At 36.6% G+C, this 20,066-nt stretch overlaps 1 protein-coding gene across 1 annotated transcript; it reads left to right on the top strand.

The window, feature by feature from the left end:
* The first annotated feature begins 813 nt into the window (after positions 1–813).
* On the top strand, positions 814–17,926 carry Nrx-IV (neurexin-4). Its single transcript, XM_073083786.1, has 25 exons — positions 814–1,013; positions 1,183–1,296; positions 3,053–3,249; positions 4,845–4,986; positions 5,458–5,661; positions 5,912–6,078; positions 6,185–6,361; positions 6,899–7,060; positions 7,301–7,517; positions 7,851–7,995; positions 8,486–8,592; positions 8,970–9,095; positions 9,180–9,383; positions 9,714–9,893; positions 10,316–10,453; positions 11,365–11,501; positions 11,913–12,064; positions 12,883–13,079; positions 13,366–13,506; positions 13,862–14,041; positions 14,636–14,769; positions 15,203–15,413; positions 16,442–16,576; positions 16,872–16,963; positions 17,501–17,926. Exons 1-25 carry the CDS (start codon positions 947–949, stop codon positions 17,597–17,599), a joined length of 3,825 nt encoding a protein of 1,274 aa, XP_072939887.1. The 5' UTR covers positions 814–946; the 3' UTR covers positions 17,600–17,926.
* Positions 17,927–20,066: the final 2,140 nt, after the last annotated feature.

The following is a 20,066-nucleotide window of genomic DNA, read 5'->3' as shown; positions in this document are numbered from 1 at the left end:
TACTAAAAGGTTTTTGAGTTAAAAAAAATATATGACTCGCAATTTTTTACTTGCAAATATTACTAGCATCATAGAAGGATGTTGCAGATATTTTAAGGATTGTGTAAAGTTCGAATAAAGAAGGTTTGGCTACCTTTATATCAAGTATGTGCCATGTAGTTAGGCTACGCTTTTGAGATGTGTTATGTTGAAAATGCTTAGTTGCATGGGTCGCGATATTTAGATCACACTCTTAGCTTTATCTGGAGCTAAGCTAATCAAAAGAAAACAGTTCCATTCCATCCAATGTTTTAATCTCCATCTCCAAGCTGCTTGCCTTGATGTTATAAAATAATACATACAACGTATTCGATCTTGAAATAATTAAATACATTTTTATATTTTATTTCCAATAATTTAGGGGATTAAAAGTTTTATACTATGGAAACATTTTGGAAACTGTTTGCGTTCCGTAATTAAAATTTGTTTATGCATTAATATTACGTTATTTAAAACTAAATATACATATATGGAGTTATAGTTTACATTTTTTTTTACAAAATTTAATATTATTTTATTTCATAAACGAAGTCATGTAAAGATACTACGAAGACAATGTTTATTATTATTACTTTTTTTGTTGTCTTAATTAAGGTTTCGGAACACATGCTCATGAATTTGATCTCTATTACAAATTATGTCATCAGTAGTTTACGGTCATTGGTTGTTATTCATTCTTGCTAATGATTTATTGGGTGCTTACTTCTTTGGATTCTTTAAGTATCCAATGGCATGAGTCTTTCGTTTGACTTTTAGTTGTCGTTGACATAAAAAACGTACTTTTGATTGGGTGTTGTCCGGCTTGATGAGTGTGACAACGCCAAACGTAATGATCAAACAATTTTATTCGTTTTCGTGACCGACACAGCTTCAAATAACGATTTTAGGTTGAATCAAATATGAAATTATGATGAGCGGTTTTATGAATTATTTCGTTGTGTTGCTTTGCTATAGCATATCGGAATTACAAGCAGGTGAGTGTGATGATCGTCATCACTGTAACGTTTTTCTTGTAAACAATCAGCAAATAGATATTCCTGTATTTTAGCACAAATGTCTAAATTAATGTATGGATTTACAGTTCTGAGTAATTGTTTTATTATCGTTATACAAGTTTATTTGATTTTGAGTAATCATTTTCAGATTCTGTTAGATATTACTACGATTACGAATGCAACGAGCCTCTAGTGGAGTCTTCTAAGTTGAGTGCCACTTCCAGTTTAAGAGAAAGAGGCCCAGATAATGCTAAACTTTATGGTAAGTTGTCGACATCTTCTTATTTCCAACCTTATGTAATAAGTAAAACAGTACAATTCATGAAACCATCCATCAAACTTATTTTGTGCTATAATTTATTTGTAGCCAAATATTGTATAAAATAGGCGTTTTTGATACTGAAATATTTATCACATGCTTTGATTAAATATTTTAAATGTGAACTGGCAATTGATTTGAATTTTATACATATTCTGCATACCTAATTTCTTTCCAGTCTGTAGTATTCAGTTGAAGTAGATTCATGCATACATTTTAATGTTTTACATATATTAGTATTTCCAAAGTGGTATCGATACATTTACAGGGGCACAAGGTTTATTGTAGATATTTTTCATCTATAGAACTTTGCTCATTTTTATTTTATGCACTGATTTTTATTCTGCATGTATGTGTGAGTTTTTTGTGAGTGTATTAGTTTAGTTAGCATTTTTCAAGTTTTAAAATCAGAGCTTACTTTAAGAAATATTAAACTAAGGGGCTAAGAGTTAATTTCCTGAAATAGGATTCATTATCTGCAGGTCCACAATATTAAGACAATAATTGGACCACAAAGTAGCCTTAGACTTATTACTAAGGGCAGAGGGATAAAAACAAGAAGAATGTCATCTAAAGTAAATGTCAGATGGGCTTTCAATGCCAAGAAGTGGATACCAACTGAAGATCAAATCAGGACTTTGACAAGTTACATTCAGCTAGAGGAGAAGGAAAGACTCTCAAAATTTTACTTCCAGGATGATGCAAAGTCTTCCCTCATAGGGCGTCTTATGATGAGAAAATTCCTGCACATAGCTACAGGTATCCCATACAATGAAATTAGGCTTGGAAGGGATGAACGTGGGAAACCTTACCTATTAGGCGCTGGAGATATGCCCATCAGTTTCAATGTTTCACATCAAGGAGATTATGTAGTTCTGGCTGGCAGGACAGCAAGCAATGTTGGGATTGATGTCATGAAGATTGAGCCTCCCGTGAACAAGGATATACCAGAATTCTTCCGGTTGATGAAAAGGCAGTTTTCTGAACATGAATGGTCTACAATTCGTAGCTTTCCAACAGAGCTGCTGCAGGTGGCTTGTTTCTACCGTCTGTGGTCTCTGAAAGAGAGCTATGTGAAGAATAAAGGCTATGGGATTACAATAACCCTCTCTTTAGTAAGTTTTACGGTAAAAACACCATTATCTGTTGGGAATTTAGTCACAGATACAAAACTACACTATCAAGGCAACTTGCAAGAAGATTGGGTTTTTGAAGAAACACTTCTAGATGAAAGGCACGCTGTAGCTGTTTCTATGGAGGTGAAGGATTCTGACGGATATGAACCACAAGCTTTCGAGTTCCTTGAGTATGAGGACCTGGTGAAAGAATCTCAACCTTTACATGAACCTGATTCTGTATTTGCAGAGAGTTTTATGAAGAAAGAGATGAAAACATTTTGAATCTTGGAAATATGTGTGTTGAATATTTATATAATAATTAGGTGTGATATTGACTAGTAGGATATTTGGGAAACTAATATATTAAGTTTGTTGAAATTGGGAGATTTATTAAATTGATCAAAATTATAAGCTCTGGGTGAGGTAGGCAACTAAGTTTTTGTGTAGGGTAGGCTTAATAAGTGAAAATGAATAAACCTTGATATGTAAATGGGACTTTTATTAAAATATATACCTAACATTCCAAAAGTACTAACAACACTTGCTTATAAGTAAAAAATATATGATTTCAATTAAAAAAGGTCTGAACGCGTGGACGGCGTCAGAGAATGATTTCGACCAGTACCTAGTTATAGACCTGGGTACTGTGAAGAACATAACTCGAGTGGCCACCCAAGGAAGAGCCCACTCTCAAGAGTTTGTCCAAGAGTACCACATCAGCTATGGATCTAATGGCCTTGACTATGTCCGCTACAAAGCTGCAGGGGGTGAAGTTAAGGTAAAACTTTAAGGGTTCTGGAACCACTGGAATATTAACACGGGATCATGATAATCAATTAATCTAGAATGGTAGGATGCATGTTTGTGATGTAGATTGCTTTTTAGCACATGTAAATTGTTTTGACGTAGTTAGTTAAATATAATCTGGTGGTGGTGTAATTGACTTACTATTATAATATTATCATATCTGCTTGTTTTAATTTTATTTAACAATATTATCTGTACGGATTTGTTTATCTCACGAAACTTATGACCTAATTTGTATATTTTGTCACAAATCTATCATTTTAAATCACAGAGGTAATCCGGGGAATCATTTTATATGAGTATGAGTATGAGTACAATTAAAAACAAATTCAATATTTTTCATCTATTGGCCATATACATATTTTTCATACCGTTCTATTTACAAAATATTACTCAAATTACAAAAATTACTCAAGTTTATATTGTTTCCAATATACTTCCATATTATAATCAAAATCGCAAAGGATGAAAAAAAAATTTGATCAATGTTAGTCATTTTTGAAAGTTTTCCTCTGTGACAAGTCACGCTGCTAACACCTAACTAGCAAGCTAACTAACATTGGTGGTGAAGGCACATCGGCTTGGACGGCGCGCGAGAGCTCCTACTACCAGCACCTGACCGTGAACCTGCTCGCGCGCAAGGAGCTCCGCCGCATGGCCACCAGGGGGCGCGCGAACACTGACGAATATGTCTCCGAGTATATGGTGCAGTACTCTGATGATGGGGAGAGTTGGCGGGCGGTGGCCATGGCTGATGGGAATACGCAGGTAATGGTGGTGTAATGTATGGTTTAACAAGGATCGTAATTAGTTCAGGACAGAAAGATTTATTTATATGTTTTTATACTAAATAGTGGAGATATAGAATTAAATAATAAACTTGGAATAAACATAAATTGTTGTAAAGAATGTAGGATCTACATTATCTCAAAGCCTTGTTAGACAATACTGTGAATGTTTTAAAGACAATCAAGCTTTCTAAAACAGAAAATAGATTCATAGAAATACAGATATGGTATTATTAATGTACATACTGAAACTGTTTTTAATATTGGACTTTTATTTCTTTTTTGTCACATAAATTGTTTTACAAGGCTTGCTTGTATATCTAAAAGTTTGTTACAACCCTTCAACTTATTTGTATATACTTATTGTTAATGAATTTTATCTTCACACATTTTACACATTTTCCTTAACAGTTAACCAAATAACCACAATTTCCGCTGTATTTGGGTCTTAGTGTATAGTGAATTAATAGTGTAGTAATTGCATACTTGTTATTGTAAAAGTTTTGGACCATGGAAAGTACATTATTAATATTTACCTAATAAATTATAAAGAATATCATTTTTAAATTGAAAACTGAGGCATTGTATTTAAGGTTTTTACGCAATAACCGACATTGACTGACTTGAATTGTATATAGCACAACATCTGTAAATTTTGGGGATCACATGATATAAAAATAGTAATGGCAATTGTGGAAATTTTATTCACAAAACTGCATGTAGTGTATGATAAATAATTATTGTCGATTGCCTATATGTAATCACGGTGGTGTTGTAGATGTTCGAAGGCAACCACGACGGCAACACGGTGGTGCGCAACGAGTTCGAGGTGCCCATCATCGCGCAGTACATCCGCATCAACCCGATGCGGTGGCGGGACAAGATCTCCATGCGCGTTGAACTCTACGGTTGCGACTATGGTACGTATGCATATGGTACATTTTTTACAAACAGGCATTTTAAGCAGGTGCTAAAGACGGCTATCTCTTGAAGGATAGATGGGAGATGAATTGTGGAATTCTTTTCTAATTTAGTAGATGTAATAGTAGTAATGTAGTAGTAATATATCTTGAGTATTTTCTTGTTAATACAAGTGAGAGGATCCCATCTTGATCATATCACATGACTTTTCTACATTATGACTTATTTGCATAAACTCTACTGAATTCATATTATAGAGCCAGGATCAGCTGCAAAACATCAGTATAAGTAGATTACAAAAATACCAGAGATCAGTTAAAACTTATATTTTTTTGGTCGTAATTTAATAGAGTAATTAATCATTTACATAAAAACACTTGAGAGTTAATACTCTCGAGATTAGATTTCTATTTGTGTTTCTCATGTTTGTTCAAAAGCAGTGAAATGCTCATAACTTGGCATAATTCCAGTGGCCGACACTCTATACTTCAACGGAACATCCCTCGTGAAGGTGGACCTGCTCCGCGATCCAGTAGCTGCCTCTCGTGAGGTGGTGAGGTTCAGGTTCAAGACCAGTGCGGCGTCGGGAGCCCTGATCTATTCCCGGGGAACGCAGGGAGACTACATAGCTTTACAGTTGCGCGACAATCGCCTGGTACTCAATATAGATCTTGGTAAGTTACATAGTTATTTGAAATAAATGTGTTGTCGTAGTAATAAATTACCGATAAGTAGATAAATGAAGTTCTTATCCAATGTAAATAAACGATGTTTTCAATAACAAAAGTGACTCTTATATCGAAATTTGAATTGACCTCCAAAAGAAAATATTTTTAATGTACTCAGTTCAATATATTGTAAATAAATTTTTATCTTCTCTGAAGTTATAATTTGCGTGTATAATTTCTGAATGTGTGTCCTCAGGATCCGGGACCTCAACATCTTTATCAGTAGGTAGTCTTTTAGATGATAACATCTGGCATGATGTGGTTATTTCAAGAAATCGACGTGACCTCTTGTTCTCTGTCGATCGAGTTGTCGTACTAGGACGAATTAAAGGAGAATTCTCGAAGCTTAACCTTAATAGGGCTGTAAGTATAAACTCTGCACTATACAGTTTATATAGCACAGGTTCCCTTGCAATGAAGCGATTTATGGTCCTTCGAGCCAGATGTACAAAAATATTTTTTGTTTTAGTTATATATCGGTGGTGTCCCTAACTTCCAAGAAGGCCTAGTGGTGAATCAGAACTTCACAGGATGCATAGAGAACATGTATTTGAATGCAAGCAACGTTATTCAAGAATTGAAACAAGGCTATGAAAGTGGAGCTGCCTTCAAGTATCAGAAAGTTAACACATTGTATTCTTGTCCTGTAAGTAATAACTTGATATTAACTATAAATTATAAGAAAAGACACAAAGTACTTTGTTTCAGTATTTGAATCAATACAAAACCGTTTTGGAGTAGAGCCATAAAGAACAGTCATAACTGCCAAAAAGTAGTACTTCTTATAGATTCATGTGTCTTTCATAAAATGTTGGTTCATTTAAAAGTTATTTCAAGGTCACTGTAATGTTAGGCAATTTAATGGGACAAACAAAACATTAACTTGCATATAATTAAATTGGAAATTATTATAAAAAAAAATCGATTGTTTAAAAATATACCCTTACCATTGAAAGGAATCCTTAAACCTAATGTTAAAATCCGACAAACCGTTTGGACTGCAGAATGTGCCAAAGAGACACATACTCTTACCTCTGTTTGAAAATTGTCCTCTGCAGTCGGGTAAATACGTTAAGTAAATTCTTCAAGAGTAAAAACTAAAAATAATATAAGTATAAAAGTATTTGTTATTAATATTATTCTAATACTAAAACTTATGATTTTGAACTGTTTTTCATTCTAGGAGCCACCTGTAGTACCGATAACATTTTTAAAGGAGGGCTCATATGCTAAACTGCGTGGCTACTCCGGCGGAAACACATTGAACATATCCATGGAATTCCGCACGTATGAAAACCATGGACTGCTCATCTACCATAAGTTCAAGAGTGATGGTTATGTCAAGGTACGTAATTTAAAATTTAGTTTATAGATCATGTGTTACAATTTGTGTGTTACAATTCAAGTGATAAATTTCGTTAGATCAATAACGTAATCTATAATGTAAATCTTTGTTGGCAATAGAATGGACGCTTTTTGAAATATCTAATGAAAAATTGCTCATTACTAATGTCATTTACATATATGTTTTACCTTTTATCAATGTTTAACACAACTACTTATAATATACATATAAATATTCTAGGTATATCTAGAAGAAGGGAAAGTTAAAGTAGAGCTATTCACGGAGGGCTCTCCCAAAGTGAAACTGGACAATTACGCGGAGGATTTCAACGACGGTCGTTGGCACTCGCTGCTCCTCACCATGGCGACTGATAGTTTAACATTGGCCGTTGATTATAGACCTGTCAAGACTACGAAGAAACTTAGATTCCTAACTGGGAGCACTTATTATATAGCTGGTAAGAATTGCACTTAGATATAGGTAACATTGCAATAAAAGTTAAAATAAATAATAGTCTAATTTGCGATATTACTTTTATAAGTTATTAAAATATTATAATATCGAATTGAATATATTGAATTGTATTATGATGTCTTTTACAATTTAATTACTAAAGTAGTTCGGTATTTTTTTAATTATAAGTATAATTAAACAAAATCTTCGGATTTAGTTATTTATATTCTTTCTACGACATATATGGATAGAATAACTGTGATGTTAAAATGTATGACAAATAGAATGTTTAATATTGTGTAGTGTTTTGTAAGCAACAACGAATCTTGATTATTAGGTGGTAAAGCCCCGCCCCGCGGGTTCATTGGCTGCATGCGCAAGATCGCGGTGGACGGTAATTACCGGCTACCTACCGACTGGAAGAAGGAGGAGTACTGCTGCCCCAACGAGGTCGTGTTCGACGCCTGCCAGATGATTGATAGGTAAGGGAATTTATACTGTTTTTTATAATATAATAGTAGCAGATAAGCAAGCAGTCCAGCTGATGGTAAGTGGCTACTGATGCCCATGGACATCTGTAATCAACCCCAGATAGGATTAGATATAATTTTCCTTACAGATGTCGGCTCGACTAAGCTGGAACGTCTCCGAAAAATATGTCTCCATTATACCACACACCAAAATCTGCTTTAAGCTCTTAAAACCTTGAATCTGTTGATTGTGTTACCTATTTAAATTATTGTTTTTTGTATGCTTAGATCTAGTAGCAGATGGATATTTTTTTTTATTTTAGCCTGTTCCTAATGATTTTCCGCAATTTTGTTTTTTTAGTACTTTTAGTTCAGGCATTTTAGAGCATAAAATAGAGGCAATTTTAGTCACTGTTTTGTTGATTAAAAATGAAAACAAACTGAACGAAAATATTTCTGTGTACAACTTTATAATAACGAATGTTTTTTTTGTGCATTCTAGATGCAATCCAAACCCGTGCGAGCACGGCGGAGTGTGTACACAGACCGCGGAGGAGTTCAGCTGCGACTGCCTCGGCACCGGCTACGCTGGCGCCGTCTGTCACACTTGTAAGTTACTATTGAAATGTAAAGCGCGGTCCATATTCTCGCGAGAATCTCGCGAGAACACGAGAAAAGGACGAGAAACGAGAATGTGGAGCCGATACGAATCGGGTTTTTCACGCATTCTTGCGAGAATGCGGAGCGGGCTTTAGTCGTGACATATTGGTATCCATCGTCAGATGAGGTGTCTGCCATATTATGATTTAATATGTTTTGTCTGTTTAATACGTTTAAGTGACGATGCATTTAATTTTTCCTAAATTAAATGCTATTCAAGGTCATTGCTATAAAAATATACGAGTGACATTTATATTTGACAATCATTGACACGTAATGTAATTATTGGCCAGTGTAATGACTTTATATTTTTTTAACGTTTGCAGCTGTTCATCCATTGTCGTGTCAAGCGTATAAGAATGCGATAGGCGTGTCGCGCTCAGCAGAAATACAAATCGACGTCGACGGCTCTGGGCCTCTGCCTGCTTTTCCGGTCACCTGCGAGTTCTACTGTAAGTTTTATATCAACACCATTAAAGATTTTTTTGTAGAGGTTTACAAAAAAGGAGATGTAAGGACATTGTGTTGTGTTTTAGCGGACGGTCGCATCCTGACGTCGGTGGCGCACACGGCAGCGGCGAGGTCGCGGGTGGACGGCTTCCAGGAGGCGGGCAGCTTCCGGCAGGACATCGCGTACGACGCCTCGCGCGCGCAGCTCGAGGCGCTGCTGCAGCGCTCGCACCGCTGCACGCAGCGCCTCGAGTACAGCTGCCGGCACTCGCGGCTGCTCAACTCGCCCAGTGAGTACTGTGTCGCGTGACGTCAGCGGCGCGCAGCTTCCGGCAGGACATCGCGTACGACGAAGATGTTACAATGCGCTTCTCATTTGCCTGGGCAGCAGACAAAATATTGATAATATACCGATGTGTCCAATCAAAATGCTTATCGATGTATTTATAAGTTGTATTTATAAGCAAATTCATATTTTGCGAATTAAGATACTCGATTGAACCAAGTCAATGTTAGTTAATTTTTTCACAATTCCACTACGTCATCTATCAACTCGACTACTTCAATCAATCAATCATTTACTTAACTCCATATTCTAAAACAATCGTTTTTATCCGCAGGCGACGAGGCGACGTTCCACCCGTTCGCGTGGTGGGTGTCGCGCACGGGGCAGCGCATGGACTACTGGGCGGGCGCGCCGCCGGGCTCGCGCATGTGCGCGTGCGGCGTGCTCGGCAGCTGCCTCGACCCCACCAAGTGGTGCAACTGCGACGCCGAGCACTCGCCCATGCGACGGGACGGTATGTATGCATGTGTGTGTGTGTGTGCGTGCGTTTAAATACAGAACGCATTGTTAAACGCCGGCTCGAGGGCTGGATGCGGTCCAGCACCGCGGCATGTTTTATATTGTGTACAAATACACTTTTTTTCGTCGATCTTTTCCTGAGCGCAAAATTGTACTCAAGCTGGGGATCATACATTTTAAGGGCGTACAGATTTTAATTTTTATTTTAACGGGCATTGATTTAAGCGATTTTCACATAAGCCATATTTTAAGCGAATTCCACATAATGATCTTCACATAGGATTGATCGAATTACCATAATCTAATAATCACTGACAAAATTCCGCATTAATATGGAATGTATGTCGATACAAATAAATTACTTGTAATTTACATTTCATAGTAATCGGGAGATTTCTACGTTTAATATCCAAACAGAATACCAGACCGATGGCGGAGAAATTACGGAAAAAGAATTCCTGCCTGTGAAACAGTTACGATTCGGTGACACCGGCAGCCATCTGGACGAGAAAGAGGGACAGTACTCACTTGGACCCTTACTGTGTGAGGGAGATGGTGAGTATTCGACAATACCTATACTATTCAAATATACAGGGTGAATTTTTAAAACGGGCCTTCAGGACTAAATCCGAAACTATAAGGATTAGCGAAAATGGTGAAAGGATTTAAGAGACCGATTTTGATAAAAACTAAAACTGCATAATTAGTTTTTTAAAATATCTTATTCCTTAGCCGGGAATCGAACGAGTTCATTTTGAAAAAAAATACACCCTCTATAATATTCCACTATCTGATAGTGTTGCTTATAAGGATCAAAATCTGGGAAGTAATCTTATGTGATAAATCAAAGGAAAAGGAAAATTTTTAAGAGAATACTGAACTGAATGTCTACCTGCAACTGCGTAGTTGAGAATGCTTTAGGCTTCCCCAGTTTGTCCCTGTATCCCCTGCCTGTCGTAAGAGGCGACTAAAAGGGGGTTTCTGGGGTTGCGGACGGCAAGAGTGGGAGCTCGAACCGCCCAGCCAGCAACCCCGGGATGGACGGCGGTATGTGTGGTCGCATACCGTCGTGAACACCAGATGGTGTGGTGAGTTCCAAGCTCACCTGGGCGGAGCCCGACGGGGCAATTCGCCAAGTGGACTCCGGTTGCGTTCCGTTGGACATCCCGGAGTACTCTAAGCAGCGCTGAGGAAGGCCACCAGTTTAGTGCGGTAAGAATCCCACATAACCCCGTGCCGCTCCCACGGCATAGGGTACCTTTTGAAGGTTTCCCCCTCGTCAACAAAAAAAAAGGCTTCCCCAGTTGTGGGGAAAAATTCTTGCCAACAGACTTAAAATTGAAATATATTGGTGAAGCAAATTTAGTAGTAAAATATTATTTTATCTTTAGATTGAAGTCGCAAAATTCAGACATTATTATACTTATAATAATGTAGTTACACAATAATTTTCACTTAATTCACAGATTTGTTCGGCAACGCGGTAACGTTTCGGATATCGGATGCAATTATACAATTACCCGCGTTCGACCTGGGTCACAGTGGCGACATCTATTTCGAGTTTCGCACCACTAAAGAGAATGCTGTTCTGTTACATGCTAAGGTATGATTAATATTAGTATAATAGTTTAATTTCTTTTGTGACAAGGTGTTTGCAAAAAATTTGGTTTTTAAATATGAAATGAGCTCTTTTTTCTTAACTTCTATATTAGTCTATACTGTATACTTAATTTATTTTAAGTTATTTTAAAGTCTATATAATGAGAAAGAATGAGCGGTTATGATATCTGTCTGAATCTCAGAGGATTGATAAGTATCAACTGGCTAGCCAAGTGGCTAGCCAGATAACCAAATGGTGAATTTTTGTGTTCTAGTTGTTTTGTGCATATATTTGTGGTGTATTCATGTTAAAGATACACAGATAATTGAGATTATGGGTGGTAGCCCCAAGTGAGAAAGTATCTTTTTAGTATTACAAATGAAGGACTATTATACAAGGACAGGACGTTCTCAGGGCCCGCAGGACTACATCAAGCTGTCGCTGATCGGCGGCGACCGGCTGCAGCTGCAGCTGCAAGCCGGCGACACGCCGCTCGGCGTCTCCGTCGACACCAGCAACCGCCTCGCCGACGACCGCTGGCACTCCGTCTCCATCGAGCGGAACAGGTACGCACACACGCATACACAGACACGCTCCCACTCGCATTTACATTCGTACACAGGCAGACGCGCGCAAGCTTAAACACATACACATACAGGCGCATGGACACATGCTCACACACTCAATGGCATTTTGCATTCACACCCAGCAGCAAGCTCACGCACACACACACACGCACACGCACACGCACACGCACACGCACACGCACACATGCACACATGCACACACGCACGCTCCCACTCGCGCTCCCACTCGCATTTACATTCACACACAGGCAGCCGCGCGCAAGCTCTTATACACAACAGATAAAGGCATTTTATATTAACGCACAGCAGACGCGCGCAAGCTCATGCTCACACACATACACACACACACACACACATACACACACGCATACTCACATAACACACGAACATACACACGCTCCCAGTCGCATTTACATTTACACACACTTTTACATTTGTCGACTGCCTGTCGAATTTACTTACCCATACAAGCACGCACTCATGCTCAGACACGCACGTACAAACACAATCTCATTTAAGAGATCAATTTTACATTAACAATAAGTCTGAGTATTGAATCAGACTTACAGTTGAATGTATTTACGAGTAAACGAAATGAGTATAATTCGTCATAACTACAGACAATAATTACTGAAAAACATATTAAAACAAATATTTTCAATACTTACCCAGGAAATAATTATTTTGAATCAATCAATATTTTAGTGGTAATAAAAATTTATCTTTATTGCCAACTATTATTTTATGTTAATACAACAACGGACATTTAACCACTTATCTTGTTTTAATTTTAACAGAAAAGAAGCAAGATTGGTAGTAGACGGTGCTCTGAAGAGTGAGATTAGAACAGCCAAAGATCCAGTACGGGCATTGCACCTCACTACCGGATTGGCATTGGGTGCTTCCTTGGATAGGAAGGATGGATTCGTGGGCTGCATGCGAGCCTTGCTTCAGAACGGGATACCAGTGGATCTGAGGTCCTATGCAAAACGAGGTGAGTTCCTTATGTGGATCCGGCTCGAAGGACCAAAAGTTCAGATTTTTTAACAGTTTTTTAAATAATGAGTGCTTTCTTCCAAATTATTTTGCAATTAGCTACGATGAGATTTCCATGCACGTCTCTGGTAGAAAGGCATCCTTAGGTAAACATATAATGAAACATGGATTGTTTATGGTTACTGATTATTTTTTGTACTCCTCAAAAATAGTAATTCTCAATGCACCTTGCATCTATAAGAGTAAAAATGAGATGAATGAATGCTACAATTTTATTCTTTCAGGTATGTACGGCATATCGGAGGGCTGCGTGGGCAAGTGCCAGTCGTCGCCCTGCCTCAACAACGGCACGTGTCTGGAGGGCTACGACTCCTACTCCTGCGACTGCCGCTGGACCGCATTCAAGGGACCCATCTGTGCTGATGGTGAGCTTTTATTTACATTTGTACATTAAAATAAAATGGTAAAAATAATGTAACTGTTTATTAAAAGTGATAAATGCTGCATTTCTCTAAAATTGTTGCACTCTTTGTATAGTTATTTCATAATTTCCTTCAAATCGTATACCTCAATGACTATTAAATATCGCTTTATAAATGTCTTTTACGTTTTATTGGTAAATATCTACTTTCACATGTATTTTTCACTTCTAACATTTTGAATTTTCACTTATAACATTTTTATATGAACGAATGAAGAATGACTGACTGACTGAATGAATTTTAAATAATAATAATTTATTTTAGCGGAAATTTTAATAGTTATAATTTTATTATACAGAAATCGGCATTAACCTTCGTCCAAACTCTATCGTGCAATACGACTTCCTGGGCTCCTGGCGGTCCACTATCAACGAGAAGATCCGCGTGGGCTTCACCACCACCAACCCAAAGGGTTTCTTACTCGGGTTCTACTCGAACATTTCTGGAGAGTACTTGACTTTGATGGTGTCCAATTCTGGTACGTTATTTAGTCTACGTAATTTAATTTTTGTATTGTAACCGAGAACCTATACTTTGTGGAATGGTAAATAAAGAATTTCATAAAAGCGATGTAACACACGCCTCGACCCACGACTCGGCCGACGACACGATCTACGACACGACCCACGACAAGACCCACGACACGACCCACGACAAGACCTATGACACGACCCACGTCAAGACCCACGTCAAGACCCACGACACGACGCACGACAAGACCCACGACAAGACCCACGACGCGACCCATGACAAGACCCACGACACGATGCACGACAAGACTCACGACATACGTACCGCGATACATTTAACGTGTCATGGGGCCAGGGTGGTCGGATTCCACCCGAACACTTTGTAGTTCGACACCGGCGGCACCACCGCCACACTTATTTCTGTCTAACCACAGCAGTGCTAAGCGCTGCTTTGTTCTGATTTGAAGGATATGGTAAGGGAGACATACTTATTTGAAATACTGGACAATGTTATAACTTGTCTCATGTTTTTATGCAGATGCATTACAATAAGTAGATTATTAAACGAATAAATTAGTAACAGCGAGGCTATCTTTTCCCAGGTCATTTGCGTGCTGTATTCGACTTCGGTTTCGAAAGACAGGAGATCATCTTCCAAGGGAAACATTTCGGTTTGGGACAGTACCATGACGTGAAACTATCTAGAAAGAACAGCGGCGCTACTATGGTTTTACAGGTCAGTAGCTTTTGGAGTAATGTCTAAGATCCTTATTACTAGTTGATTTAGTGCTTCATAAGTTGGTGGAAACGCAGGCGATGAAAACTCTCTTCTTTTAAGATTAACACGAAAATATTTATGATCTATTTAATCACATATAGTTTTATTAGAAAACGTTTAATATTCATAATAACTATTACTATTTTTATACTACTATTTTATATTACTATTTTACTTAACTAGTTACTTTAAAGTAAAGTTAATAACAATCGCTTTGTTATATCTAAGAATTACGTAACAACACTGTACGTGTACCATTGAAATTTAAGCAGCAGTCTAAACACGCACAATAAGATTAATGTATTTCAATCCTGTGATTGCTTTTAGTTCGGTTTCACCACAGCCAAACCCCTAAACTCACCCAAATTAAACCTAAATGTTTCTCACCAAGGTGGACAACTACGAGACGCAAGAGTACAACTTCAACATAAAGGACTCCGCGGACGCCCAGTTCAACAACATCCAGTACATGTACATCGGGCGCAACGAGACCATGGCCGAGGGCTTCCAGGGCTGCGTGAGCCGCGTGGAGTTCGACGACATCTACCCGCTCAAGCTGCTCTTCCAGCAGGACCCGCCGCCCAACGTGCGCAGCTTGGGAGGTCAGAGCATATGTTGAAAGAAAGAAAAATAATATCTCAGCAAAATTTAATACAACACAGTAGCATAAAAGAAAGTTACAAACAAAAAAATGGACTATGATGAGATTGAAGATTTATTAAATGTAATTTACACACACACTTACGCACACTCACACGAGCACGCACATACACACACGCACACACTTAGTAAGTGAAGAAAATTTGTAATTTTAAATAAATAATATTTGTTTAATGCTATGGAAGAGTTGGGCTTCCTGTCACAGGTATAAATATACTTAAAAGGAGGCCCCAACAATGGATTACTCATGTAACTATATTGATACAAATAAAATATTTTCATTTTCATTTTCAAACAAATATTATAACATATTTAACCGAAAAGGTCTCCCGCAACTTTAATGTTTCCGGTGACCATAGTCACCAGTCTTAGTATTTTGTGGAGCCTATAATACACTGTTATTTTGACGCGTACTATACCTGTAATAATAAATGTGTTTGTATGAAGTAAATAAGCGTAGCATTTCGAAGTGGGAAATGACATTCGATCATTAATTGAGGCTGCTAGAACCAGGGTGGCCTTACTGCATTTTAATGACTTTTGACCTATCCGTATTTTCGTAATTTAAAAATGTTGCACACTTTTACTTTTCTCCATATTGTAAATCATGTTTTTTGTAGTTAGGCTACTCCAACAGGTTCAAACAGACTCAATTGATAATTAAATTCCCCAGTCGGCCTCAATCCAGTTTTTTTTTTGCAAATTATGTGCGCATCGCCTTATTCGTAACTTTTTTTCCAACTCTTATTCTCTTTTTTGTTTTCCGTCTTCTTTTTCTTATCTTTACTACTTACTTACATACTACTTTGTTCTTTTACATACGTCTTCAAAACATTTTATACCTAACTGCGTACAAAGATTCATGAGTCGTGGATCTCATTTATACAAACATTAGTAAATAAATATCCAGAATGCATTTCTAAATTACTCATTAAGTGTTTTTTAAAAAATACAATTACTTCATAACCAGGTATCCTTAACGAGGACTTCTGCGGCGTGGAGCCGGTGACCCATCCACCGGAGCCCATAGAGACCAGGCCTCCGCCCGATGTGGACTTGCAGTCTGAAATGGACTTCCATCGGACAGACGAAGCTATTCTGGGAAGTGAGTATTCATGTTTCACTGTTTATGTAGTTGTTGAGTCGTTCAGAAAGAGTTAACATTTATATAGTTAACATTTATATAACATTATATAAATAAATGTTAGCTCATAATAAGATAAGTTGTGACATATCATAAATGACATAAGTTATGACATGTTATATTGGCAGTCTTGTTCTATTCTGTTTTATTCATAAAAAGTGTCACATTGTCTAATGCCTCGTAGAGTTCTATATAAAAAATATTTAAGGTATTTACTATGTTAGTAGCATTATTTTTATTATAAATATTTTTCCAGCGGTTCTGGCGTTCATCTTTCTACTGCTGATTGTGGTGGCCATTGTACTTGTACGAGCGCTTTCGCGGCACAAGGGAGAATATTTGACTCAGGTAATTTAGAGATGATATAAATATTGTTAATTAATATTCTTGGTTGTGGTTGTTTTGGTTACATTATTTAATATGAGCTTATGTATCTTAAGTCGGTTGGTACATTTCATCTGATTATTTTTGAAAATATTTTTGAACTTTTACTCGAATGTGGAGACTAAAAAGATTTTTGAACGTAAGTAGGTATGTCTTATTTGTTGGCACGCTCTGCGTCTGGAACTATTTTAATATATGAGGTGGTTGGATTCGTTTAAATTGTGGTGACGTAAGCTACATTATTTTCCTTCAGTTTATTATTTTTAGGTAAATGGGTAATGGTAATTTTCTATTTTCAAGATTTTACAATGTTTTTAATTGTTACTAAAAGTGGGGTAGAGAATAAAGTCCACGATTGCGAATAACGAGAGTATCTGTCCAGGCATTGAACCTGAATCTCCAGTACAGGGTAGTCTCATATACAGCATGTATATTATTTTTTGGGTATTCTTTATAACGTACCGTAATATCAATACGTAATACCGTGATGTTCCCGCACAGGAGGAGCGCGGTGCGGACGGCGCGGCTGATCCCGATGCCGCTGCTTTAGCCGCCGCCACGGGACCTCGGGTTACTAAGCGTAGGGAGTTCTTCATATAGACATACACTTCGGTACACCCGTACATACCCCCTCAAATACACTGCACAGAATGCATTTCAATATTCACCAAAAGTTCACTTTTATAATTATTTGGTTCCCCAATTAAGAAGACAAATTTTGAAATCGCTTGTTGCGACCGCCTGTTAAAGTATGTGGTTCACTAAGTACTTTGAACAAACTGCATACGAATACAATATAATCTATTTGACTGATTCAATACCAAAAAATGTCTATTAAACTCAATCATACCCTAATCCTCAAATATTACATGTACGTAAAAAAAAAACAAATTGTATGCACAATAATATGGAATTTTTGTGACAGCACATATAAATACTGCGTTCTATAATAATGAATCAGTAAATGCAATTATTAGGAATATATGCCACCAGTGGGGTATTGGTAGAAACTTAATCACCAACACGTATCTTGTATCTAATGTATAACTATATAATCACATTCTACAAACCGAAATCCTACGTCAAATTACGATATAATATTTCGTAATTTATACAATAACAATATTTACAAGATGTGAGCACCTACTTACATTTGTACTTTGTATAATATATTTTTATACGACTATGGTATAAAATATAGTACAAGCTGAGAAATTTGCTTCAAATAGGTAATACATGCAGACATACATTCGCGTTGAAGTATTTATTAAAATATATATATTTTGCCTTTGATCATGATAAAAATGTAAAATTAAAGCTTATAATTTTGGTTTACAAGAATAGTTAAGGTTGTAGCTAATTACCTAAATATGTAAACTCACACAATGATTGCCTTACAAAACTTAGGTATTATAGATATTAATATTTAATATATATTGTTCGTGTGCATCTAAACGGGAAAACATTCTAACGCTATTAGGGCTCGTACAAAACTGCGATGCGACGCGATGCGAATTCGCAACGCAGAAAATTGCGACACGAATTGCTGCGATGCGCAAGTTCTTGCGCTGCGTTGAGGAGGCTTGTAAATTTTTACGATGCGACGACGCATTGCAGTTTTGTGTACAAGCTCTTATGCAACATTGAAGTTAAATTAATATCCTGGAGATATTTTTTTGCAATATATGGCTAACAGATTTCCTTCCAATGAATACACTATACGCACTTACCCAGTTACTACGATACAAACTCGAGCATATAATTGTCTATTTAAAAGGATCATGCCACTAAAATTAATACTACCGCAGGTCGTATTTTTTCAGGCCTAAATTACATTAAAAATATAAATACGACAATTATACTAGATATTATGAAGTTCGCTATTTAATAGTTATTCTAACGTTGCCACTAATTTACGAGCTCGAGTTAATACTTTAGGTTTACGATCTTATAGTGTACTATTAAAAATAAATTTCTGTAAAAAAAATTCCCGTTTAGTGCACATAATTATTAATATTAAGTAAAATTTCATATCATCGCCCTATTTTTCAATTTTATGTATAATTGGTAACCCGTTTTGTATAACATCACTCAACACATACTTGTATTAATTCAGATAACGTAAGATATTAAGAGATTAAAAAAATCACACAATTAAATAATTTTCACACATTTTTGCTAATGCATTTTCGATTAATATTGCTCTTATCTATTTCTCCCATGAAGTGCCATTTGGCTGCTTAGATTTTTCTACAACATAAATACAAAAAAATCAGCAAGTAAAATTATAGTCATATTTAATATGAGATTCACTACTTTTTCAGTATTATTGTATACTTTTGAACTTGATATATAAAAATAAATATGTTTAAATGTCGAAAAAATGGATTTGGGCTTTTTACAAATAACATTTTCATTTCAAATACCAGCAATCGTATACATCGGTCAGTACCGCATATATATTTAGTTTACACTCTGTAATTGTGAAGTTTACACTGTATAATTATATAACATTGCAACAGTTATAATCTTTTGTACTATAAAAAAGTAACTGTCACACGCTTTGAGCACAGTTAAAGAAATATAGGTATAGGTATACAAGTATGATATTATTATGAATTTTACCTTTGAGCGACACTTTACTTGTAGTAATTATAAAAAGATCTGATCCTAGTTCAACATATTATTTACATTTAGGTTGCTACCGTGAGCCATTTTGTATATTTTTTATGTTTATATATTTTGATTTTAATATTTTATACATATTTTACACTTATTGGGGTGGGCTTTTGACAATCTATTTATTATCGCGAAGAAAATTTTGTAATAAAACAGAGTGTAAAAATGCCGTTTCCGTAAAGTCAAATCGTAAGGTAAACATGTAAAAAATATGTAAATTTATTTCCATGACATTGCGTAATTTTTATACATTTTTGTGACGTAATAAGATTTGGTTGGACTCTAGAACGGAAAGTCGTGACGTCTGTCACAATTCCTGATTTCGTAAATGTAGAATTTAACGATTAAAACCCAGTCTCGATTTCAGAAGCAAACTTTTTACACCCTG

Source organism: Epargyreus clarus, unplaced genomic scaffold, assembly GCF_041222505.1.
Source record: "Epargyreus clarus isolate Ecla_fem2 unplaced genomic scaffold, WU_Ecla_fem_2.2 ptg000019l, whole genome shotgun sequence".
NCBI classification, from domain to species: Eukaryota; Metazoa; Arthropoda; class Insecta; order Lepidoptera; family Hesperiidae; genus Epargyreus; species Epargyreus clarus.
The sequence above is the reverse complement of the archived record's forward strand: the minus strand, read 5'-3'. Positions and strand labels throughout refer to the sequence as shown.